The sequence below is a fragment of the Zingiber officinale genome, chromosome 5A, assembly GCF_018446385.1.
Source record: "Zingiber officinale cultivar Zhangliang chromosome 5A, Zo_v1.1, whole genome shotgun sequence".
Taxonomy (NCBI): Eukaryota; Viridiplantae; Streptophyta; class Magnoliopsida; order Zingiberales; family Zingiberaceae; genus Zingiber; species Zingiber officinale.
This window is the reverse complement of record NC_055994.1, coordinates 19511911-19539897: the sequence shown is the minus strand read 5'-3', so window position 1 is coordinate 19539897 and position 27987 is coordinate 19511911. Positions and strand designations below refer to the sequence as shown.

The 27987-nt window shown below is 35.1% G+C and overlaps 1 protein-coding gene across 1 annotated transcript; it reads right to left on the bottom strand.

Annotated features, from left to right (window-relative positions):
* Positions 1–5: 5 nt before the first annotated feature.
* LOC121980283 (methionine S-methyltransferase-like) lies at positions 6–27933 on the bottom strand. The gene is made up of 12 exons (XM_042532263.1): positions 27629–27933; positions 23988–24181; positions 23171–23377; positions 22674–22769; positions 9429–9617; positions 9074–9262; positions 8757–8993; positions 6154–6288; positions 3340–3651; positions 2999–3178; positions 1858–2823; positions 6–771 (listed from the first exon to the last, which is right to left on the bottom strand). Exons 1-12 carry the CDS (start codon positions 27861–27863, stop codon positions 481–483), a joined length of 3231 nt encoding a protein of 1076 aa, XP_042388197.1. The 5' UTR covers positions 27864–27933; the 3' UTR covers positions 6–480.
* Positions 27934–27987: the final 54 nt, after the last annotated feature.

The window sequence follows — 27987 nt, the reverse complement described above, 5'->3', positions numbered from 1 at the left end:
GTTTTCATTGTTCCAATATTTTATTGGCCATAGACATCATTTGATTAAATAACACACTGAGTATGAGCCAAAATATAGTTCTCTTTCATTAATGTGTCTTTCGTTACAATGAGCATTTTCTGCAAGATCTAAATCAGAAACAATAGTTCAATAAATGGATATTGCAGCTTTATACCTGCCATGTGAGGTATGAATGTATTCTTGCAGTCCAAGAACGTGTTTGAACTATAATCCAGCACAGGTAAAATTGCACTTCATTCTCCCAATTTGCCTCATCAGGATGTAATCACTAGAAAAACTAAGTGAAGAATCCAGTAGCAAAGTAAAACTTCCAAATTTAGAGAGAGAACTGTCAAAACTATCTGAAGAAATATTCAAAAGAAGGGAGCTAGACCATGACTCCTATGAATCTCGCTTCAAGATTTGATCAATTGTCTGGGTTCTATTTATTTCTGCAAAACTTAAGTGCCAACTTGGTACTCATTTCTCCAGGACCAACTTTTTGAATAGAGCAATGCATTCTAATGCTCGTGCAAAATCAGCACTGTCGAGGGCAAAAGTGAGACGGCAGTAGTTTGGGATTCCAGTCCATGATCCACTATTAATACACAGACCTGTGGCTTTTAGCATAGCTTCTCTGAAGTTGGTATCATCAAGCTTAGCGTTGAAGCAATCTAACTTAAGCATCTTGCCAAGGTAAGCAGTTGGTTTTGCTACCATGGAAACACCACTGTGGCAGCTAATGACATCCCAGCCGCAGTTTCTGAGTGTCTGTCAAGGAAAGAAAAATTACCAAAGTTATGTCAAGGAGTGAAAACGGGAGTGTTTTTGATGAGCACAGAGATATACACAATGTACACATACCATGAGAAAGAGGAAGACCAAACAAGCTTTGGTTTGCAATGATAAAATATGATAAAATTCATTTAAATATAGACGAGGATCTAATAGGGGATTGAGCTAATGGGGGATTGAGCCCAGCAACGTAGGAGGAGATCCATATACTTAATAGGATAGAAACTTGGTTGTTGTTGTTGTTGTTGTTGTTGTGAAGGTGTCAACTAGCTAGTTCAACTGACAAGAACCTTGAGAGTTATTGACAAGAATTTAGGTACCAAACCACCATAAAAAAGAAAAAGGCTTCCACTATATATTTTCTAAAAATAATTTAATTGAAAATGTTTCTCAAATATTATGATTTTAAAACTAGATTGGAGATTGTAAGGTTTCAGATTGACGGCTGGCCAATGAACTGGTTAAATCATGTTATAAATGCAACTTCCACTTTTATATTGATTATTGATAACATATTTTAAGAGTTTAATAAATATACTAAAAACTAATAAATCGATCAGTAATACCATCAATCAAGAAAATGATGTAAAAAATGTTATACATTTATACTCATAATATATTATACATCATCTAATAAACATATTAAATATCAAATTATTTTAAAATTTATAAAAATTATGCATAGTTAAACCAATTCAAACTTATATTATACAATCTTCGCTATGGGATTTTAATGGGTACCAACCAAAAGAAATGGAGAAACTCCACTACTATAGTAAGAACCAAGTTGTACACAGTTTCAGGTTGTCATTTTTTAACCTTTTTTTTTATTTTCACTGGAAATTTAGCCAAACCCTTTTGAAAGTGTAAATGCATTGCCAAACCCAACCCCTTTTTATTTTCACTGACAGCATTATAATATGGTTGGGTTTGACAATGCATTTGCCAATTTTATCAAGCTTAAATATTAGATATTTCAGCTCATCTAAAGTGGCAACCAAAGTATGTTAATCCTATGGCACAGTTTAAGTACTTGAATTAATTTGAAATTCTAAAACCAACCTGCATCAAGCAATCAGACTGCCTCTTAAGAATATCTTTCTGCTCGTCCATGACTTGGAAGAATGATTGAGACTTCTGCTGTCGAAGACCCAACAACTTTTTTATAGCATACACAATGGTTCGATGCGGCCGACTCAAGCTTGGTAGTGCAGAAAAAGCATCGACCAAAGTTGGATCATTCAAAACCAAGTAACCAAACTCAAGACCGCCAGTAAGCAACTCAAATGACAGCCCACCAAGCAGGGAGACACAAAAAGATGAATTGATGCAAGTAAGTGATGAAAGACAAGCTTGCAAATCCCATCTACTCCAACCATCAGCACAGAAGTCAAGACCTGAGAATGAAGTATCAATCACCACCTTGACTCCAAACTTGGCGCAGACAGAAAGAATTTCTTTGATCTCATTGTTGCTATATAACAATCCTGTAGGATTAACAGTGGGACCACATAAGTACAACCATGGCTTCCTTAATGTTCCAAGCAAACTTGAAAGTGTATCGGGCACGAGCTTAAAACCTACTTCTAATTTTGTGGGGACAATAACAACATCTGCACTCATGAACTTTGCTGCAGAGACATAACTACCATTTGTGCCTGAGGGGAAAAGGAAGGTTCCCTGTTCCTCAATACAACAAAGAACAAGCTTGTTGAAAAGGGATAGATGAGAGTTTGCAAATATAAACTCTGAAGAACAATCACATTGGAAACCATAGATACTTTGTACCAGCTGCTCAATTGCAGGACGAGCATTAGTCTCGGAATCAACCATATTTTGTCTAGAAAAGCTCTCAAAGATGAATGCCTTTACAACCGAAGGTAATGGCAAGAAGTTTTGATCTACATCCATGTGAATCAACTGAGAGTTCTTTTCATCATTAACAGAAAGTTCTGCTGTATTTAGGGCTGAAATAGCAGAACTTGCAAATCCTATCAACTTAACTGAGTTGCTGTTATCAGACTCCCTCTGCAAAATAAACAAGACACGCCGAGATCAGACTAAATACAGCATAGTAAATAATATTCTTGCACAATAATTTAAAACAATTCAAGTAATTATAAGCATTTCTGTGTTGTGTTTGTCTTGTGTATTCATCAGCAAGCGTCGTATAAAGAGAACAAGAGAGAGGGAGGAAGAGAACCTCTGCAAGTGGATGACGATCAGGTAGCTGAAATGCAAGCAACTCATGGAAAATACAGCCATAGTAGTACTGACTAAACAATGCTGTATGTCCTTCCATTAACTCCACGGTCTTTGATAATGTCTTGTAGACGGTGGAATCTTCAGATATAGTAAATGCCACTTCCAAATCAGAATAAACCTGAAATGTTTGATTACACAATCCAAAAGTGAGAACTTTAATGATATGATCTAAAAAATGTAATGATATATATTCATGCATGCTTACAAACAACAAAAATACTTAGTGTGAAGCAATTTTAACTGTTAAAGAACAAAATGCTACTAAACATGAGCATTTACCTGATTTTTCACTAGGCCACACAGAATAGCTGCATGTGATGGAAGACATTTTCCAGCTAAATATTTCAAAACCCCATTTGTTCCAGGAAGACTAGAAAGCTCAAAGTAGTCTGATATATCCAGAAATAGGCGAGTTCCAGTATCTCTAGTTGTATTCAACAAATTTTCAAACGCAGAACTTGTAATGGCCTCAAATTGAGCCATGCCAGTGATAACAACCTGAGGTTTCAGTTTTTTTATCAATTCAATCATCAGATCAGATTGGCGTGGTGCCTCAATTACTGTAATGGCCTTTTGATCATCTCCAGTTCCCTGAAAAATGTTGAATAAATAAGTATAGTCAAAAGGCCTGTATAAACTCCGTTAGCTTCCAGTAATACAAATATCACTGGCATTGTCAAACAGTTAAAATAATAGTGAAGTGCAGTTAAAGTGATAGTGAAGCACTAGCCACCCTGCTCGCTCTGCTGTAAAACTGATTCCACTGATTCCAAACTGTCACCTACCCAAAGTTTCCACTAAGCAGACAATTCTAAATTTAGAATTTAATCAATCAAATTGGGAAAAAAACAATTCTTTCAGAATTGCATGCTGGTCATGTAATTTGTGAGAACAGAGAAAAGTATCACCACTGTGGCACAATCCACCAACAAGAATTTTGTACACATGCAGATGATAGTAATCATTGGATAGGGTTATAGAAAAATAGGTGTGAATAGGGTTGTAAACGAGTCGAGCTGAGCTGAACAGTAAGAGGCTCGAGCTCGGGCTCAGTTCGTTATCCCTAAGCTTATGCTCAGCTCAAGTTCGATTCAAGATTTCGTCTTAAGCTCGAGTTCGGCTCGTAATAAAATTAAATAGCTCAAGTTCGGCTCGAGCTCGGCCCAAAAAAGCTTGTTTAAAAATTAAACGAGCTTAGTTCAAGCTCGTTTAAGATAATTAGCTATAATAATTAATAATATATTACTATATTTATTATTTATATGATATTTAATTATATATATATATATAATAGATAAACGAGCCTCTTAACGAACACGTTCGCGAGCCTCTAAACAAACATGTTCGCGAGTTCACAAACCAAATACTATTAAGCTCGAGCTCAGTTCGATAATGTTTTCGAGCTCAAAATCAGGCTCGAGCTCGGCCCATTAACTTAATCAAATGAACTCGAACAAATTTTTTTTTGAGCCGATACCCAAATAGCTCACAAGCGGCTTGGCTCGTTTACACCCCTAGGTGTGAATACCAAGAGGAAATTGTCAAACTAAGGAAGATACAATTTCATTTGTCTTATAGATAATGTCTTTTTTTTGTAACTGGTCATATTTGATTTGATCCACTAATAGATCCAATACCAACTTCATAAGTATTGTCCATGTTATTTGGATTTGTGTATGAGTACTTGATACATGTATGAATCTAGATGTTTATAGAGGTTTCAGTCAACATATGTTTGATAGAAGGTTCTGCATATTAGAGAGTCTTGCATAACCATACACCCTTTTATCAAAGAGTTGTCAAATTTTGGTTCAAGTCCATGAGGCTTTTTGGGTTAAATATGTCTAGCAAAGATTTTGAGCAGTTCAAGCTTTTATCTGTAACAGTCTCTGCCTTTTCTGATAATTAATAACCAGTAACCTAGAGATGACTTTCGGTAACTACAAAGTAAGACTGACTTGTTTGGTATGAATAAGATGATTTATCTGTATATTGTTGGATAGTTTAGACTCTGATGCCATACGTGCAGGGTGTAGCCTTGTAGTGTGAATATAATTTCTTTACAATTGTCATTTAAACATACAACTAATAACCTAGATATTGGTTCTATTGGTTTAAGTTTTTTGATCTAGTAACTACAAATCTTCTAAGCTCTCTAACTTTTTCTATGAAATTCAGATTAATTATAGCTTTATTTTCATGTACTTTGTGTATGCCTAACACCTAGTGACTATATAATGGTGGGAGCCTCATGAAATGTGCAACTATTATCCTCCAGAAGCAGCCACTTGTTGCCAAAAATATACTTCATTAAACCTCTGAGGTTAGTTATGAATGATTCTTCATTAATCTCCATTTTAGCCACTTCAATTATTTTGGACCCTCATATGATCAATTCTGATCTCGTTTTATTATATCCATAGCAATTGAGCTGATCTTACACTACTGTTCAAACCTGTAGCATAATAATGTAGTATGCACTATCCTTTCTCAAGTATATATACCTTAATCTTGTGGTTTGTTGAACCTTTTAACACCAATAATCACCATGACCTGACCATAAGACAGACTATCCTAATTACAACACCAATGTGGCTTTCATGCAGAAAGCCTAACTCAATCATGCTGATTTTAGCCCAAAGAGATTTATTTTCACTTGCTTTAAACAAATAAGAATTACAGTAATTCGTGCGTGAAATGACAAATCTATTTTCTCCACAATCCCATAGCACTAAGTATTTTCTTCTTATAAATATTTGTTTTGATATGGTTCAAAGACTCAAGCATGTTGCCAGATATTTTATAAATAGCTTGAAATTCCACAAATGTGAAAAACACATAATTCATGTTAGTTTAAAAACTTTAAATAATATCCTGGAGTATGGAACAAATGATACATTTGATCACAAACTTTAAATACGACTGATCCTAAACAAGAAGTTATGATACGTGGAATTTTAAGCCTAAGGTTGAAAACATGCATTCTTAATGTTCAGATTTTTTTTAATGCATTTTAGCATATTTGAGGCAACAAGAGAATTTGTACAAGCACAAGCAAGTGATGCAAGAGCTAAAGTCGATGCAAAATCAAACCTCAATTTTTAAAGATGTCAGCCATTGCTTGGGCAAGTTCCTGGTCAAATGTTCATCGACAATAGCAAGTTGTGGAGAGAATACTCGAAGAGCATTCTCAATGGCCACAGATCTTGAGGGGAAAACTGTAACATTCTTGTAAACAAAAAGAACATATGAAATTAGTATGACACACTACATGCATTTTGGAGAAAAACAAAGAACAGGAGAACAAAGGCATAAAAAGTCAACAACAGAAAAAGGGAACTCAAGTACAGAACAATTGGAATTGCATACATCATTAATATCGAAATGATTAATTTGTACCTAGCATTCAAGTCTGTAAGAATAATGTCACATCAAAAAATTGAGTTCAACAAGTTAGATCTCCCTACATCATGGAGCTAAGAGAGAATACAATTAAAGCATTCAGGGAAATTGGAAACTTTTCCTTGCATCCTATAACTTTTATCTTGCATTCTGGTATATCAACAACTATTATGAATAACATCCATGGAAAATGCTTCTCACAACAATGAACTGCTGCAGAGAGAGACCCACTTTCTCCCTTTATATTGATTCTGGAAATTGATGTATTCATGATAGCTATGCAAAAGACAAATGAAAATGATTTAATCATAGGTATTTCAATAGGCCATCTGGCAAAGGTGGTCAGCAGGACTGAATTTGCAAATGATATTGGCAATCGATGAATTCATGATAGCTATGGAAGCAAATGGAAGTTGTTTAATCATAGCTATTTCAATAGGTCATCTGGCAAAGGTGGTTAGCAGGACTGCATTTACAAATGATTTGATGTGTTATTCCAGGCAATGATGGAATGCACAGTTATAAAAAGCCTTCACCAAGTCCACATATGTGGCCACCTAGGTAGATTCTGAAAGGGACTGCACATGGCATATGCTACCTAGATGTGCAATTGAGAAAGAAAATCTCGTTTTCATTTGAACCAATTTAGATCGTACCAAATTGACTTGAAATCCCAAGTTATTCTATTTATTAGTTTGTAGCTTAAAAAAGTTAAATGCTTTATATATATATATATATATTCTACATTGTTGATCAATATTGATTGTTATATTTTAAGGGGTTTGGATTGTATGATTGACTTATAAATTTTTCTATGGAAATATGAATATGATGTGTCAATCATACACTTTATTGTATATATGTTAGTCATTTGCATGTGTTTGTGCAGTGAGTCTGCATATGCATTTTAAAGACTTGGATAAAAGACACCATAAATACACTGTGCCTTGGATGAAACATGGGCAAATTGCCAACTAGCCTCCTAATGGCCTAGGCAAAAGTAGGATGGACAAGGGGCTTTATACAAGCATTACCATAATTGGTAAGGCACCATACTGGCCTCTAATCTCTTTCCCACTGGCCTTCCTTATAGAGTCAAAATGGAGATAATCAAGTTTTTGGAAGAGACTTGGGCTAACTCATCCTACTTAACTTTCATCTTTCCAGAATTCATCCAGTTAGCCACTATTTTCCATTTGCAAGGATATCAAAAATGGATGCAACTGCAAACAGGAATGTCGTCTTTATAGTATCAATACTATCATTCAGTCTGCATTTTCTAGTTACATTAATTGAAGATGGAACTCACAAACAATAAGGATGAGATTATATGGTGTTTCTCTAAATCAAGTACCTATACTGCTATGTCGGCTAACAATACTATAGGGGTACTAAATTACCACCAAGGAAATGTAAACTATCAATGAAATCCTTTTCTTTCTGGTTGGCTTCTCTCTCTTAACATGAAATCCAACTTATTGAGGAAGGATTCTAATTCAAGATAAAGGTGACCATCATGGAGAAGTAGAGAAGGAAATTGATCACATGATCCTCAATTGTAATGTGGCAATGCCAGTTCGGTAAAACTGGATTCTCCACTGAAAGCTTCTCAGGAGAAGGAACACCTACAATATATAACAAATTGGAAAGAGGCAATGCTTGGGGCATGTCAAGAATAAAATTGCTTTGTTTGATGTTGATCTTGACATGTGTTTGTGGTGAAAACATAGTCAATGAATCTTGGAAAGCACTAACATAACATATGAAGATATAATAGTCATCCACAATGTTTTACGTTGTTCAAGACATCAGACTTTTCCCACAAAATTTATGAGAAATGACATGTATAACTCCCTAAGAATGTTTTTTCTCTGTTTCACATGGGTTGCAATCATTGTGGTCATAGTTTGAGTCCTTTCAAAATCTGTGAGAAGATATTTGGCGTTGGATACTTGTCCTTGACAAAAGGTTTCACAATTCATAACATAAAAAAATTGAGAAAGACCTCCAAAACATATAGATCAATTATTAATGTCATAGAGCAAACTACATTTCCTCTATAATTCAAAAAAGGAGGAGAAATGAATATATTGAAGTCCAATAGTGGGATAATATTGATATAGTTGATCCTGAGCATTTGAGATTCATGGCTCTTGTTGCTGTCATATTCTAAGGTATGATTCCACGCTACCCAAGTGCAGCATTCCATTCATATTGTTGAATTGCAAAATTACACATTAATATGACCATAATAAGAACAATCTGTGAAACTTAAGTAGAAAATTAGTTCTTACATCTGCAGTTATTGGAATACGATGGTAGACTTTCATGAATCCAGCTATAAGGTTCCTAAAATCTGTACTTCCTGCTGGAGGTTGATATGGTAGAAATGTATTTTCTTTTAGTACACTAGCAAGATAAGCTAGAAATGGTATCTTTTCATCAGCAACAGAATCATTGTCAAATGACAAATCCAAGGAGCTGCTGAGTTCCTGGAATCCATTTTTTATAAAATCGAATATGATTTTCACCTGCCAACACACTTCAGAATCAGATTGCAGTTACATGTGCAGTACAAATTTCTCTCATAAAATAAGAACAAATTGTGCACCTGATTTGGTTGACGGAGATTACAACTATAAACTGACAAAGCATGTGAAATGCGACCACCAGACTTTGCATACGCAAAAGCTGTGCGTGCGCAAATTGGCTGATCACCAACAAGGCCCATAAAAAATTCGAAACGATGATGGCTGTTCTTCTCAATTTCAACTAAAGCTGAAATATCTGTATCAGCAGCCTAAAAAAAGTTGAGTTTTCAGAATGAATACTTACTACCTAAAGTAAACCATGGAAAAAAAAGTGGATATAAACTGTAGAAAGTATGTCTCAAAGGATACCTCTAGGTGTCTGTATTTCATAACTACAATCAACAAGGCATGATAGGAATTTTCAATTGCTTATACCTGCATAATTTTTGTCTGCCAGAGTTTTGTTATGGAGAAACCCCGACGTTCAAACAAGCGTTTACAAACAACTTGCCCTGGACGCCCTCCGATATTGAATATCATAATGCCATTAGGTTTTATGACCTCGATTCCTTCCTCAACAGCTCGTGCAATTAAACCCAGGCCAAATTGGTCTTCAAGGACTCCCTAATGAATTAGGTTGTGTTAAGAGTTAATATACAAGGAAATAAATACAAAAAAAAGTTCAACCAGCACAAGAACTTAAAGCAAGAAGAAACGAGATCTATTTTGAGTTATAATGCTTTTATGCATGCTGTATGTAGTTAAAAACGCTGAATTAAACATCTGCATATAATGCACAATTATACAGACAGCCCCCATCTCTTTTCAAGCCTCTCAAAGTACATTGGAGTGGAGGCTACATATCAATAGTTCCAGAACTTTCTGAAGATAACATCTTACAGATATAACTAGTGCTGAGAAGTCAAGGATTCTAGAAGACTGATGTCTTACCATTCATGGAAGTTTTCTATCAGGTATATCATTCCTCATGAACCAAATAAATGAAATCTTGTGAGTAAATACATAAATGTATATCATGTTAACTTCAGCAAATAATATGCATACTCAAATATGAATCATAGAAAGAAAAAAAAATACTGAGTTGTCTGACACATGGGCATATCTATACCAATTTCTAATCAATTAATTAAGAGTTTAATTGTAAGGTTGTAAAATCAAAATATCTGCAATAAGAAGGGACTTCTTGGCATTGAGTACGTACAAGATGAGAGGACTTGTGGAAATATTTCTCAATATTAAAAAAAAGTAAAGGAATATATATTGTACTTATTTTATGTCCAATCTTATTTACACATCTGAGAACATTAAGTTCAACGTCTGTTTGCATGAAATATGAAGCATATTTAAGACGAGAACAACAACAACTAAGCTTTAGTCCGACTAAGTGAATAAAGGCCACAATAGGCATAATCCTTATGTAAGCTACAATAGGCAAATTGGTTCAAAATTCAACCAACTTAATATCTGGGTTGTCTGACACATGGGCATATCTATACCAATTTCTAATCAATTAATTAAGAGTTTAATTGTAAGGTTGTAAAATCAAAATATCTGCAATAAGAAGGGACTTCTTGGCATTGAGTACGTACAAGATGAGAGGACTTGTGGAAATATTTCTCAATATTAAAAAAAAGTAAAGGAATATATATATTGTACTTATTTTATGTCCAATCTTATTTACACATCTGAGAACATTAAGTTCAACGTCTGTTTGCATGAAATATGAAGCATATTTAAGACGAGAACAACAACAACTAAGCTTTAGTCCGACTAAGTGAATAAAGGCCACAATAGGCATAATCCTTATGTAAGCTACAATAGGCAAATTGGTTCAAAATTCAACCAACTTAATATAATTCATTATCAGAGATCCATTCTCCCAATTAACACAAATGGCTTCAGGTATACACACCCATAGCTTGTGTAAACAATGAATCCACAATAAGATAGCTATATGCACAACATAGATTGTTGAAATGCTCCAATTATATATATTTTTTCTTCCTATCTTAAATTTAGTTCCCAATCATGCCCCCAACTTCCATTAGTGTACTTCTAATAATAATAATAATAAATCCTTTCAACGAATGGCATACAGAAAAAACAGGATTTCTTATGCATGATAGTCCCTCTACCTATGTATATTAATCAATATAAAATTATACTTTAAACCTTGTAATAAAGGAGACTAGTGTTTACAATTATATGACTAGCACCCTTCCTCAAGTTGTCTCAAAGATATCCTCAAAAAAAACCATTTTATCATGGATATATCATATATTTGATCCTAGTATGTCTCAAGAACACAGTTAGCAAAGTCTCTAGAGCTAACCATGGTTTAAAATTTCGAGTTGTACCGAGGTTTCATTCTCAAACCTGAACAATATAGTTTTGGTACCATATCGTGTCGATATAGTTTCGATATTTTTTTAGTTATAAAATATATTAACTAAAAATAAAAAATTTAATCTAAATATTTAAAAATAAAAATAAAATAATTTTTGAAAAATATATGTATTAAATTAATAGGATAATTTTATTATGCTTTAATTAAGCATATTTAAATTATCTTAATCAGCTAGGAGTTAATAATCTAAGTTATTTAATTAACCTAAGTTAAAATTTTACGCCCTTGCTCCCTGTTTCGTGCCACCACGATCACGAGCATGCGTGGCTCGCACGACGCTTGCTAGGCCCTGGTGACACATCCGGACGCATCGGTGGGCATGCACGATAGGTTCGGAGGTATGGTGGGACCCACGCGACATGTCCGGATTCATCACCGAGCGTCGACACCAGAGGCGTGCTTGTGCCGGTGCCAATGCCTGTCCGCTGGCGAAATGAGATGTTTCGGAGATTTTAATCCAAGGAGCTAACAAAAAGTCGGTTAATTCATTAGATTACACCTTCTCTCCAATGAATTTGCAATTAATCTCTATGTACTTTGACATCTCATGAAACATTCAATTAGAGGTCATGTGCATGATAGCTTGGTTTTCATAGTACAACTTGATTGACTCTTTAAGAGCATATCCTATATGCTAATAAAATATCTCAAATGACCTGGATCATTGGTTTGAAAGTGTTAATACAAATAGGCTTCTGACCTAGTGAATAGAGCCATCACAAGTTATAATGATACGATATCATTCAGATTAATGATATGAAGGACAGCCTTCTCAAATGGAGTGCTAAAATGAAATATTAAGTGATATGAGTCCCTTCTCATCATCCCAACCTAAAGGAGAATAATAATTTATCAAAAGATGCTCTAGGGATTGCTTCAAATGCTACAAGGATGACTTTAGCTTATAACAATCACCGTATGAGCAACAAACTCTCAAGATTATTCTATGTATGCTTCTTCTGTAAGATCATCGTAGAGGAAGACATTCTAGATATCCAACTAATGAAGGTTTACAATAAATGGTTGTAAAGATAAGGAAGAGGCATGGTTTAAAATTTCGACCCGTGCCGAGGTTTCGGTCTCAGACCGGAACGATACGGTTTCGGTATCGTATCGTGCCGTGCCGATACAGTTTCGGTATTTTTTATTTATCTATATTAATTATAAGATAAATATGTTTATGGTGTATATAAAAATAAGTTGTATATTGATTTATTATAAGTTCTCAATCATTGATTAATTTAATATTGTTAGAAAAAATAATTAAAAATAGTTTTATTTAAATAGAATTGATTTATCAATAATTCAAATTAAAATGGTAGTATCTATACAAGATATTACTTTATATTAATAATAATTATATAAATTAACTATTTATTCATTTAATTAATTATTAATTAAATAATATATATTTTAAATAGTAAAAAATATCAAGTTAAAAATTTAAAAAAAATAAAAATATATATCAGAATATAAATATTATTTATTAGAATTTTTAAAATTTTTTTAGAGTTTTTTAAAAATTTAAATGAATTTAAAATAATAAAAAAAATATTAGAATATAAATAAGAATTATTATATTTTTTAATTTTTAAATGAAATTTAAAACATTATTTTTTCCAGAATATTAATTAATAAAAGTTATTAAATTTATTTTAATTTTAAATATATTTTTTATATATTTTATTAGGATAATTAAATTAGGGTTTATAAAAGTCTCTTGAAATATCACACATCTCCTTAGGAATTGTTTAAATTAATTAAATAAAATAAATAATTATTAAAAAAAAACTGGGTTCGCAAGTTCGCCCGCGATCTCATCGCGGGCAATCTCGCGGGTGGCGTCTGGCGGCACTGGAAGCGTCGCCGGACGCCTCCGGCGGCGCCGGAAAGGTCGCCGGAAGCATCCGGCTGGGTTGCCGAACGCTTTCAGCAACGCCTTCGGCGCCACAGAACGTGTCGCGCACGACGCCTTCAGTGCCAAAGGCGTCGTGGGACGCCGCCGGAGGCATCTCGCGTCTCCTCCAACGCCGACGGAGGCATCCCGCGTCTCCTCCGGCGCCACCGAGACGGGGACGCCTCCCGTGCCGGTTTTAGCCGCCCGACGGAACGGTAAAAACCGTTCGTGCCGGGCGGCACGAAACGACACTTCATACCATGGGAAGAGTCAATCTAAAGCAATGTTAACCACAAGAAAAAAGTGACAATCTAATCTGTTGTATCCCTTAGCCACCAATTGAGACTTTAGAGATCTATAATTACAGGAGGTGATGTATTCATTGTAAATGCAACCTATTGTAGACTTTCCATAAAGTAGCATTATAATGTCACACTCCTCAACCTTAAGCTCGTTTCTACCTTAGATGTGAGGGTCCCCTAAAAAGCCTTTATAACAGAGTAAGAAGACAAAGAAGAAATGAAGGTCAAATAGCTAGGTGATAATGTAAAAAATATAGGAATAATATAAGATGAAAAGTAGCAAAAAAGTGAGTACTTTTCCATTGAACAAAAAAAAAAAGACCCAAACCATATGTTGGATCTATATCAAGAGGTGATATTCAGTGAGCAATGGAGTCCCTAGGAGACAATTATTTAATATAGATCCGCATCAGTTAAGGCTAAGAGGTGATAAAATAGACAAAGGTATAACTAAAAGCACCTCAAGTGGTATAACTAAAAGCACCTCGATTGTAGATTTGAAGTAGAGCCATCAATTTGGGTTGGACCCGTCGGGTTGGCCCACCCCTCTAAACAATTTAATCAGATTGGGTTAGAATTTTATCACCCATTTAGGTGGGCCGACCCACGGGTTGACCCGTGACGAACTTGGGTTGGCCCATGGGTTGAGAAAGAAAAATTCTCCAAAAAAAATTTTTCTCAAATAAGCCGAATAAGTAAGAACGGGAGATTTAGAGGTGCTCCTTTTGTAGAAAAAAATTTTAGAAAAAATAAATATGAGTTCTACTCTTCATTGAGGAAAAAATTAATAAACCATAACCAAACAAGTACTCCAAATCAAGGTTTAAAATTTTGACCCGTGCCGAGGTTTCGACCTCAAACCGGAACGATACGATTTCGGTATCATATCGTGTCATGCCAATATGATTTTGGTTTTTTTTTTATTTATATATAGTAATTATAAGATAAATATGTTTATGGTATATATAAAAATAAGTTGTATATTGATTTTGTATAAGTTCTCAATTATTGAACAACTTAATATTGTTAGAAAAAATAATTAAAAATAATTTTATTTAAATAAAATTGATATCTCAATAACTCGAATTACCAAAATTGAGATAATTATATAAATTAACTATTAATAATAATATATATTTTAAATAGTAAAAAAAATATCAAGTAAAAGAATATAAAATAATAAAAATTTATCAGAATATAAATCTAATTTATTAGAATTTTAAAAAAGTAGCATTTTTTAAAAAAATTTTAGAATTCTTAAAGAATTTTTTTAGAATTCTTAAAGAATTTTTTAAAATGTTTAAATGAAATTTAAGATAATACAAAATAATAAAAAAAATATTAGAATATAAATAAGAATTATTATATATGTTTAAATTTTTAAATGAAATTTAAAAATATTAAAAAAAATAAATTTTCAGGATATAATTAATAAAATTTATTAAATTTATTTTAATTTTAAATATTTTTTATATATATATTTTATTAGGATAATTTACTTAGGAGTTATAAAAGTCCGTTCGAAATATCACACATCGTTAGGAATTGTTTAAATTAATTAAATAAAATAATTAATTGTTTCCCAAAACCATGGCCCGCGCTGCCCGCGGTCTGTAGCCGGGGCGTCCGACAGCGCCAGAAGTGTTACCGGACGTGTTCGACGACGCCGAAAAGGTCGTCGGACGCGTCTGGCGACACCGAAAGGGTCGCCGGACGCGTCCAACGGCGCCGAAAGGATCGCGGGACGCGTCCGGCGTCGCAGGAGACATCGCGAGACGCCTCCAGAAGCATCTCGACACTTTCGGCACCACCGGAGGCGTCGCGCGACTCCTCCGACGCCGCCAGAGGCGTCCATGGCTCCTCCGGCACCATCAAGACGGGAACTCCTCGTGTGCAGGTTTCACTCGGCCGGCGAAACAGTAAAAATCGTCCGTGTCGAGCAGCACGGAACGACATTCTATACCTTGCTCCAAATCATTAGTTGTTCCACAATTTCTTTATGGAAAGGAATCTAACACACAAAAGCCTACTTAATTACAATTCCATGAAAGTCATGAGCCCTAAACCCATATAATCCACAACCCAAATTTTAAAATTTTAATCTTATATATATATATATATATAGAGAGAGAGAGAGAGAGAGAGAGAGAGAGCGTTGATCAGTCGCGTACATTTCACTGCATGCTCGTGCGCACCCATTGATCCAGGCGCTTGGATTCCAATTTTTTTATATATACATCAATATTTCTTTTAAAAAAATAACATTACTCCTCAAAATAACATTATACCCCGTGAAATATAAAATTTTTCATCTTGAATACTATAAACCAAAAGGGAAGCCTGAACCCTTTAGGAAAAATCTTATTGGCTTAAACCCAGTATAATTCAACCCTTAAATCCTAAAATCTTAAACGCTAAATACATATAATATACCCCGTGAGCATCTAAAATTTTTAATTTTGAATACTATATAACCCAAGAGGGAAGTCTGAATCCTAAAGGAAAAATCTTATTGGCTTAAACCCATGATAACCCAACTCCTAAATCCTAAAATTTTAAACACTAAATACATATAATATACACTGTGAGCATCTAAAATTTTTAATTTTGAACACTGTAACCCAAGAGGAAAGTCTGAACCCTAAAAGAAACATCGTCTGAACCCCCGGGGCTATGGTGCAGCGGTAGGGCATCCAGGTTGTCACCTAGGCACCCGAGGTTCGAGCCCCAGTTATGACGTATTTGCAGGAATTTTTCCTCCAAATGGGGCACACAACTAAAGGATGTTAAGCTCCTGGGTTGTCCACTGCAAACGCTTCCCGATTTACCCTGGTGGCCAGTGGGAAACTTCCGTGGGGCTGGGCCGATCACCCCAGGCTTAACTTTACCCAGCCTGATTAATCATTTTTTTTTTGTATATGAATAAATAACTTTTAAAAAAAAAATCTGTCCCCTCAGGACAGTCTAGTGGCTAGCGCATGAGATGCTGTCACCATGAGGTCTGGGGTTCGAATCTCGACATAGCCGAGGTAAATGTCTCTCTCATGTGTCAATCACTATTCCAAAGGCTAGTAACCACCCGTGATTTACCTACTCCATGTTGACCCTGGGACGGGTTGGCGAGGGCGCTAGGGGCGAGCGTAGTCGCCTTTTGCCACCATTGTGTATGAATAAATAATCTGAGAACGAGCTGAGATGGGAATCTGGGTGAGCGTAATCATCTTTTGCAACAGTTATATATGAATAAATAAATAAAATTAGATTATATATGCTTATATAATTATTTTTTAAAAAAAAGATAACTAAAATAATATTTACAAATAATGAAATGGGTTTAAAATAATTAAATCAGTGGAGGATATAATAGGGGATCAGATCCAATGGTGATCCAATGACATATCATATAGTTGATCACACTTAGTGGGATAAAGTCTTGGTTGTTGTTGTAGTCTTTCATATCCACATGTGGGTTTCTATGGGAATCAATGCGCGAAGGGTTAGTTTAAAATTCAAAATAGATTATTCAAAATTATCTTATGCATAGGTATCTTTAAATCTACTTAATTAACCTTCCATACAACTTAATGTTTTAGATGTATTCTTGTATTTTCATATTGTGTAAATCTTATTTGCAAATCATACGATGATACCTAATTAAATTAACATAATTTATATTAAAATATTAATTTAGGTTGACCATTTAGACTAATCGATAAGATGTGAACTCCAAATAGAATAATTGTGGTAAAAAAAATTAAAGCACAATAAAAAAATGTTAAATGGAGGAAAGAAAATATTAAAAAGTGAAAACTCATAATACCAACATGTGGTAGAGAGCAATCGTGTATTTATTTGCGAGCTAGTGCTATATTATTGTGTACCACTTCTTAGTGGATTTGTTGATAATAGATTTACTAGACTTTTATCATTGATGTCATCTATGTACACTAATACTTCGGCTAAGATATACCTCCTCCGTGTTGGCCCTGGGACGGGTTGGCGGGGGCGCTGGGGACGAGCGTATTAGCCTTCTGCCACCACTAATACTTATATCATTAGTGACATTTATATATCCTGATCATAGATTAAAATACTGTGTTGTACTGATTGAAACAAGCGAAACATCTTGTTCCGCTCACCGACCGGCACCGACACTGGCACGACCCAAGCACCAGGCCCCATGGTAGCAGAGAGGCATCGCGCGACCCTGCAACCGCGCCAGAGGAGTCGCGTGATCCCACGGACGTGATGGAGTCACACGAACTCAGCGTCGTGCTATAGTCGAGCGATGTTTCTCACGTTGCGAGTGGGTTGGGTGTTTTTTTAATTGTGGGTTGATTACTTTAATCAACTTTTCGCTAAGATTGGAATAATATAAAGAGATTTTATTAACCCTAATAAAATTATCTAATTAATTATATATTTTATTTATTTTAATTCTAAAAAAATATAATAACTTTTTATTTATCTATTTTCATATTTATTCCCTTTTTTAAAAGATTATTTTTATATTTTAAATATTTATGTTACATATTTTATTTTTTAATTAATATATTATATATTTAAAAAATATCAAAATTATATCGGCATGACACGATATAATACCGAAACCGTATCGTTCCGGTTCATGCACATGTCGAGATTTTAAACCTTGATCCTAATTAGATAATAATATTTGAAAATTATTTTAATTGATGACAGAAGATGATAATAATTTAGAAATAATAGTTGTAACTCTAAATATCAATAAACAAATAAAATGAAAATAATAGATGAATATAGACATATTTACTATATATGTATAAGCGAAAGAATTTAAAGTTGTAATATGAAATTATTACCTATTGTAGTTCCTTGACCTCATAAACGAGATTAAATTCATGTCTATCTTTTCTATTTATTCACTTAGCAATTTGTGTTTATTGTCTGTTTTCTTTGATCTCTAATTTCTTAGGCACAAGTATCCTTTTAATATCAATCGGTTTCAACTAGTACATAGAGTTGCTCAGCTGATTTGATTTTCATTTTGTTATATTTTTATTTATTTCTTGAGTGTTTTATCTGTTGTACAGTTTACATTGTATTGTAGAGATTTATTTTTGTACATATAAAATTTGTGAAAATTCTTAATTATCTTATTTGTTCATATGACTCTTGGTACCTTTGATTAACCGTCATTAAGTAGGGTATCTCCTGGTAAGTGGAAATCACCCCTCGGGTGTGATCAGTGGCATAGCCAGAATTTGCATTCGGGGGGGGCGAATTCAAGCTGACCACGGCACACTATTGAGCTCACGTCCAACCTTGCCACCTCACTGCAAGGCCACAACCAAAGAAAGACCTCACTGCGAGGCTATGGCCAAAGCGAGACCTCGTTGTGAGGCCACCACCACCAAGCAGTCATTAAGAGAGGAGAGAGAAGGGGAGAAGATCATGCATACCGACGAGATGCATGCCAGTGCCGGAGATTGAAGAGGAGAGGAGAGGAGCATGCCAAAGATCGGAGAGGAGGTCGATCAGAGAGGAAGATTTTAGGGCGTTGGGAAGAAAATTCGAGAATAAAAACATTAATTAGAAAGTTAATTAGTGACGGAAACTTAATTGAGTCGCTAAAATAGTGACGAAAAATTATTTTGTTGCTAAAATAGCGAGGGAATTAAGTTTTTGTATCTAATTAAATAGGTTAAATAAGTAGAGAGATGGAATTGACAACGAAATTTAATTTTTGTCGCTAAATTACTGACCATAATTTATTTCGATCGCTAATTAGTGACGAAAATTAAATTCCATCGTTAATTGCAGGTTTTCTTATAGTGAATTATATGATGAGAAGCAATAAATGATATGATTTAATTGATCAAATTTTGAACGATCGTCAATGAAATTGATCACCTTCATATAACAAATCAAACATTAAATGCATAGAAGATCTCAATATCTATAAATATTTGGCATACTTAACTAACAAATAAAATTATAAATATATGAAAAATTAACACTATATGTTTTTCCAACACTTAAATTCGTAATCGAAAGAGATAAAGCAAGAAAACTTTACCTCAATCAAAACGTGTTTGCCATGGAGCATCGGCAAAGCGACAACAGCAGTGCTGGCAGCAAATGACAGCGGTGCTGCTGATAGCAGCGATAGCAACATGGATGGCAACGACATCAATGTGCGGCGAAGGATTTTAAGGATAAAATTAAGGTTAGGGAAAGAATAATAAGGGGATTATGAGAGGAAGAAGACCATGGGAGAGAAAAAAGGAGAGGGGATTAGGAGGAGGAAGAAAACACAGGAGGGGAGAGGGGAAAAATGTACGGGCAATGGGAGAGAGAAAAAAAATATCGAGAGAGAAACAAAAGAGTTGGCGGAAAGAGAGAAAAAAAGGTTTGGGTTCTTGTTTGTTTTAATTGAACATTTTGTGAAAAAATCCTGAAATTTTTAGCTATGCCCCTGGGTGTGATAAGTTGTCTCTTGATCGACAATAAATTTAAAAAGAAATTAAATCATTAAAGAATAGAGAAAAATGGCAAGTGTAGAAACAGAAAACTGCCCAATGCATTTTAGCAATATGAAAGCTTGATTGGCAAGCATGACACTAGTAGGCAACCTGATATTACCATACATTATTACACCTAAGTCAAGGATCTAAATAAAATCCTAGTGGAATGTGCCACAAATGCAGCAAGAGTACAGATAATGAGATAAGGCAACAATCGACTAAGAGGAGACATCTATAATCACTTGGAACTAAAGAAGGCAGGGATACTCTTCCAAGAATTTCTATAGTAGAACTAGAGCCAAAGGAGATATCAGTAGAAGAAATTCTGAGAAACCGTGACTTAAAGTGTTGCACATGAGCAGTGTATGAGTATGGCCTAGTGGACAGTCATGGAAGGCGTAGGAGAGGACCTCTTTGACATGCACAAATTCCCTACAATCAATTGATTTGAGCTTATCCTATCCACTAATATGACTTCTATTATCTACTAAGACCATTTGCTGCTTCACTGGAATCTTCTTCCATTGCCACAAGTAACTCTGGATGGAAACTGAGTTACCAAAGAAGTGTCTACTGAGGTGCCGAATAGTAGTGGAAACGTAGTAGACACCCTAAGCATGATCATATAAACATTTAAATAGAAGCGAAAATCATTAAAAAGGTGCCTCCAAAGATCATAGTCTTCATAGGGTCTAACTTACAATGAACTTTATGAAAAACATAATGGTGACTTGTCGAAATGATCCTACATATCCTTAAAATATAATATGAAGAGGAAGATAGATTGGAAATTGACAGCAATGGCCTAGATCCAAACACATAAGTGATCATGTCAATATTAGACTTCCCTAGTTGGAAGAGACAACAATAGAATTGCAGGCTAAAGAGATGTCCCCTCAGTACATACCCCTAGCTTAGTGCAAGTCTTGCAGTTGAAGAAGCATCGGAAGATGTTTATGAGGCTAGGATCAATGGACCTCCAACGAAGAGCAAGCAATTGAGCATCAACCCACTCCTTAGTCCTTACAAGCTCTGATATACCAGAATTCTGGCATCGTGAGCAGTAAGAAGAGTACTACACAATGCTGAATAGAAATAAGCAAGTTTTTCCAAAAACAAAGGAAAGTGTTGCTAACTGTCCAAGTTTGGTGACTCGCTGAAGAAGAATGAAGGAATATTACAACAGGAAAAGGCAATAGATTCAATCAAGAGAGTCCACAAGATTCAACATCAAGCAAGAACTTTACTAAATCTGGCAGTGATGAGGGATACAGCAAACATCATACTCATCGGGACAACACTTGCTAAATTTGTTAGTGAGGAGGCTTGTGGAGAAGATCACATGGAAAGGTGACACTGGACTACAGGCTGATGAAAAGGTGAAATTTGAGGAGAAAGCAAGAAGAGAAATCACCTAGAACAAAGAGAAACTCGAAAAAAAAGAAACTTTGCTAATATTGGTGAGCTGATAGTTATTATATAGATCCTCGATCCTAAGACTCAAAATGAAAGAAATCGTAAATTTTAGAGCTCAATTCCAATCTTGTAGAGAAAGGAAAGCAACCTTACCAGAAAACGAAATTTCGTAATAGATAGAAATTAATAAAACAGGATGCTGATATAAACAATCTCTAACCCCTAAATACTAGAAATACCAAAAAATACCCTAAATATCATAAAACAGAAATTACTAAAAATAGTAAAATGGCTCAAAAAGGGGTCTAAATGGTGGAATTTGAGCCCAAAAATTAGCAGTTATGAATTCTAAGTAATAAACATAGATTTTTTAATTTTGTATGTGTGGCCACTAACAGAACCTGATTCCGAGTCCCGAGTCAAAAGTTATGTCCTCCAGAAGATTGGATGCTCCTACTGATCCTACATCAAAAGGGGAACATCTACAACGCGATGTGGGTGTCATTAATGCATAACACTCACATAGATCTATTCATGGACATACTTACGAGGCATAATTTGGGCATCACGCGCAAGGATCGCATAGGTGTGCATGTAGGGGTGTGAAGGTTGTTAGAGGAGTGAAGGAAGAAAAAGCTCTTGAAAAGGCTCTAGTCGGGTGGTTTGCACAAATGAGAAACTATATTGGCTCTAAATGCATGTTAGAATAATGAAGGAAATTAGGGTTTCTTACCCATAATTGTTCCTTCTACCTATGCTTACTATTTATTAATGTAAATTTACACTTCAAACCATATAATTAATGGTATTTACCATAACACCACTAGTATTTATAATTAGGACAATAACATAGACAAAGAGTAGTCTAAACTTTTATCTAACACGAAATCGTTTATATCGTCAAATAGAATTACATAAAGTTCCCTTTCAATATTGAATAACACAAGGATGGTGGCATTTATGTCTCTTAAATCTCTAGTGAATGAGATGTTGGAAAGGGTTAACGACAATTCCATTTTCATCACTTTAAGGTTAAAATTAATATCACATTAAAAAATAGTGAGCCTGCAAAGAAGCATAGCATTGCCATGTAGTTACTTAATGAGAAGGGAAAAAAAGATGGATTCTGACCTGCAGAGCACAGTAGTTACTTAATGAGAACAGGAATTCCTCGCTTGCATTTTCAGTGATCATCTTTGACATGGCCTCTGGATTTGGATTTAGAATCTGTTAAGAAATATAAACAACACTACAGATAATAAGAGCCTCAAAACATCTATATAGAATAAAAATAAAAAATAAATCAGATAAATGCAGTATGTAGTAGTTCCAGAGTGCATGCTAAAGTGAGTTATGTGATGTTACCATTTCGAGTGAAAATGATGATGATAATTTTAAACTTAGAATCACAAAGAATTATGGACTAATCTAAGATCTTGGGAGTTCTTGTTTAAATTAGTTTATAGTATCTTAAATGACCGCATGAAAATTAGTACCATTAACTATAAAAATATAAATGTGGACATAATTCATGTTCTATGTAATAGTGTAATTGTGCGTAATTACATCAGTTGCAACTAGAAACAACCAAAATATTTGTTTTATATCATAGAAACTTTGCTCAGTACCTGAGGAATGCACCCAATAATACGCTCTAGTTGTAGCTTATTTTGCCTGCAGTAACCTAGAAGATCCGATTCATGAAATTCTACTCTGTCAAGTAGAGTCTTTCCTTCAGCATCATAGAGAGGGACTCCATTGTCATCTAGTGCATTTAAGAACAAATTTATCCATGATATTTTGACAGCTCTTGGATTAATATCAAGACCATAAACCTGTAGGAGGATATATTACTTATGTAGGTGGTTTTCATGAAGAAAATTAATCAGAATATAAGGAAAATACGATAGTTGAAGCACGCACAAGCAGAACGGTAAAAAATGCCAAACTTCTCATTTACTAGCTATTACTTCTTATTGAGGCACGCCGAGGGAAAATTTCATGTGCTTACAACTATCAATATCTAAGCAATCTTTTTAGAGTGGAAACATTTTCCATAGTAGCTTATTTCATATTTGTCTGCTAGCGTATGCTTATAAGCATATGACATGTGAAAGAGTTTCCCCTTTATGGATACCAAAGGTCCACCATGGTTGCAACTAGCAAGGATAATATTCCAGATTAGATGTTTCCAACCTTGACAACAATCTAGATGTACAAAGAACGCAAGTTTGAAGTTCAAACTAAAAGATGCCAAATTACATGATTGCAATTTAGTACATGTAGGCTTCCCATTCTAACAAGGTATGCTTGATGTTAAACATTAAATTATATCAATGAATTTAGAAAGCATCTAGGATAACAAGAGCGTGGAAGGAGCTTTAAATCTTTCATAAAGAAGCAGAGCTGAACACTCAGTGATGTATGGGGAAAAAAAGATCAAACCTTTAAAGGAGACCATCTCTGAGCAAGTGCAATGGATATCCATCCATTCCCACAACCAAGCTCAGTAACAGTCTTGTCCTTGAACATGGAATCAGGATGACGATTAATGCCTTCATAGAATGTAAAAGACCAATCTTCTGGAACAAAAATGCTAGGGATCTCCACCATGGTCAATTTCTTTCTCTTCTGGTTGCCTGAAGGGTAGAAATACAATAAATCATGCTAGCTATGAGGGAAAAAACTCACGTGTAAGTATGCACAGAAGAGAGAGGCTTTTGCAAAAACAGAGGATTGTGCACATATATTAGACTATGTTTACTGAGTTTTTTTTTTTATAAAAACAGCATTAAACTATTTTTTATGAAAACAGAAGAGAGGTTTGTAAATATATACGCACATATATTTATAATGCATTAGTGTACACAGATTGTGCAAATGATCGTAATATACTAGAAAAATATATGATTCCAAGTAGCAAACTGGAAGAATGAAAAGTAAATATAATTATAAAACAGAAAGTAAGAAACAGAATAATAAAAATACTTGGAAAGGGGTAGCTCATTTGCACAATAAGCAGTGACGCCTTTGTCACCTTGGCACCTCTGTTACCTTGCTTGACAAGGTATTTGACTTGATTTCATGTCAAGATTATGAAGCCTCCTAGTCTCTCTTTATTCCTTCCTTAGTTTTATCTAGTGTTGAAAATCCAAGAGGAAATGATGGAAAGTCCATCATGCTAAATCATTCAAAATTTGACAATCCGCCTTATCAGAAATATCTTACACCTTTTTGGCTTTAAACAAAAAGATTAAGGATCCTGAACAGTACTTAGCTCTCCGCAAATTTCTCAGGAAAGGTAAACTTGAAGAAGAATGTTACTTCCTATGTGAGGCATTTGATCATCTAATGGGAGTATTATCAATTTGTTCTGTTCCATTCCTTTTCCCTCAAAACAAAGGTCAATTCAACTTTTGAATCAAAGAAAAGTAGACAGTGACCGGAAACCTTGCAACCTTAAAGCTGTAAAATATTTGGTACTCAAAACATCCATTTTTGTAAACAAAACTTGAAAGAGTTAAAGACAGACTGTTGAGTTAAAAGAAAATGAATATATCATGTTAGGCATCCATCGTGGTTGAAAAACCAATCTTTAAATGGCATTGTATGTGCAGTGCTCAATTTATGAATCAACCAAATAAAGAATGAATGAGGAAAGATCAGTTCATTTGGGTCAAAACTAATGTAACATCTCAATACTTCCATATATAAATTTGGGATGACCTTTGATATGAGCCTGACCAAGCAATGAGTGCAAATAGATCAAGTGGAGGAATAGGTCCAGAGGAAGAATGAGACAATCAACAATGTGGTAAGATCTGAAGACTATGGCAACAAGAAGAGCAAGAAATTTGCAAATGAATTTGACAAGGTTGTGATTGGATCTACAAAAATAGGAAAACATGTCTTTCAAAGCACTGATTTAGAAACAACTTGATCTTCTTGTACCCCTTCGTCTTTGTCCCTTATTTCTCTCTGTTGCTCACTGTCTCTACTGTGTTATCATTCGTGTTGGGTCCTATTATCATGTTGGATCACAAGTAAATATGCAAGAAATTTGACAACAATCAAAGATAAAATCCCTAAAAGAGGAACACAAATTAGCACACCAAATAAGGGCATCCATGACAAAATATGGTCACCTATACCAAGAACCCAAAGGATCATTCATTAATAAATCACATACAAAAAGCTAAAACTAGTGATTGACACCAGTACCTGAATCTAGTGGAGGACAAGCACAATAAGACAAAGAAAATGGTAAGACTAGATAACCACGGCAACCAAAAGAATAAAAACTTTACAATCACATTTTATAGGATTATAATTGAATTTATAAAAGGAGGAAAGCATGTCATGCAAAGAATCACTGAGAAATAAATTTTCCACCTTCTACCCTTTCTCTCTATTATTTTTCTCTATGTTATCCATCATCTATACTATGTCATTATTGTTGTTCCTTCTCTTGTTATGATCCCCTCCGTAGAGGCATCATCATCATTACTTCCCTAGTCATGATCTCTCTACAGAGATGGGCCCATAGCAATTGTCATTGTCTTTGCTCACTATCTACACATCACTATTGTTGCTCCCTCAAGCCGCAATTTCTCTTCAAAGGAAACCTTGTTGTTCTTAGCATTCAGTCTGCACCCTTGAACTAAACTTCTACCGAAGATTCTCCTCGTAGCACCTATCAAAAGCCATAGATGGAAATTGAGTCAAGGTGCAGACTAGGCATAACCCAAACATAGATGGGTCCTGTGCATTTGGGTCATGCTTGAGCAACAACTAGGTTTTTGTCAAGCGTTATCTTTGTAGGCACAGACCTAGCTAAGCCTAGCCTAGCATGGCAAGCCTGCTAGCACGTTGGTCAAACCAAGCAGGACCTAGTACCAACCCACTAATATTTTTCCTCACCTACCCCTATCAAATAGGTACCAAATGGTCAATTGTCTTTATGATAGTCCAAAACACTAAAATTAGGAAGTGTATTTTGGGGTTTTGGCCCTAAAATTATTAAAATTCCCTAAAAATCTATAAAAAGTTTTAAAATTTCTTGATTAATGTCTTGCACCTCATCCCTTATCTAGAGTTAATCTTCATATGATCCACTTTGATCTCCATAAGCTTCACGATGAGCTGTGTTGACAGATAGAGTTGTGCATAAACTATAAAGATCAAAGTAGAGAGATTTGTCAAAAATTGAAATTTCTCCCATTATTTTCCAAGCAACACTCACTTTCATCTCTATATTTGTACTCAATTCATTAAATGACGCTTTCCTTTGTGAAATCAGCATTCTTATGCATTTGTACCTCACCAACGAGGATGCCCCATGGCTGAGCATGGATTATGGAGATCAAAGTGGAGTGTCTGGTCATAAGTGAAATTTGAAATATCTATTACCCTATATTTTTCCCAATCTTATTTTTTATATTTTCCTCTTAATTTTTAACAAAATTAATTTTATTTTAGATTTTTAAAATATTTTTTGATATTTGAAGTTCAATTTTGCAGAAATAAGATTGTTTTATTTTTAGGATTTTTCACATTTTGATTTTAAAAACTAACAGAGCCTGTCCACCACAACAAGACAGGTTGAGGTCCCGGCACATTTTCTAAGATGCGTCCAATTGGCACCTCTAGTGATGGCTACTGCAAGGGACACCGAGCCCCACCCCATCTAGGGTGTCTTTCCACCAAATTGGCCGAATCATCCATTCTCCTATTTCTGTCTTTTTCCTCCCATCCCCTCGGTTAGATGGCTTCCGAAGGAGGGAAAAGGTTTATTCACCACCCGCTATCGAACTAGTTCAGAAAGTTGTACTTCCTATCGACTCCATCCTAATTCCTACACATGCGACCATAAAATCATGACCCTCATGTTGATTCGAAGGAACGATCCAAATCATCATAAAGACTATAAAGCACACAAATCGAAAACAAACTTAAAAAGGATCTAGCTTGGTACGGCAAACAAAACAACGAAACAAAAGGATTTCTCTAGCATCAAGCTTCAATCGCAAATGAGGCAAACAGATCAGAAATCAAAAGCTAAATCGACAGGGAATGCCGAATGCCACCTTGGAAATCGTGTAGGAGAACGTCGTGGATGCGGAAGTGGTAGGTGCGGAAGCATTGTTCGCCAGCGTCCTCAGAGTCGAAGCGCTGCTGAAGTCGGGCGAAGAAGACGCGGGCGTCGGATCGCGTACCGGGGTTCTCCAGCTTCTCCAAGAGCGACTTCAAGGCGGCGTAGGCGGCGTCGCCCGACCTCTCGCATTCCTTCAGAAAACCCTCGATCTCCATCGCGATCGCCATTCGCCGAAGCGTGAGAGAGATGAGAGCGAATAAGAAGCGCGGTCGAATTGAGAGCGAGAGAAGCCAGGGAGGTTCCGCTGGTTGTTTTTCAAAGACTGGCCGAAAAAGAAGTTGTCAACGCCGA

What these genes read in the sequence shown, in the direction of transcription:
- LOC121980283 (XM_042532263.1), bottom strand. Translation starts at nt 27,863, where the DNA reads ATGGCGATCGCGATGGAGATCGAGGGTTTTCTGAAGGAATGCGAGAGG. An exon ending in AGAGATGGTCTCCTTTAAAG is followed by an intron (nt 23,378 to 23,987) that starts GTTTGATCTTTT and finishes ATCCTCCTACAG; the next exon opens with GTTTATGGTCTTGATATTAA. An exon ending in TTATTGGGTGCATTCCTCAG is followed by an intron (nt 22,770 to 23,170) that starts GTACTGAGCAAA and finishes ATTTCTTAACAG; the next exon opens with ATTCTAAATCCAAATCCAGA.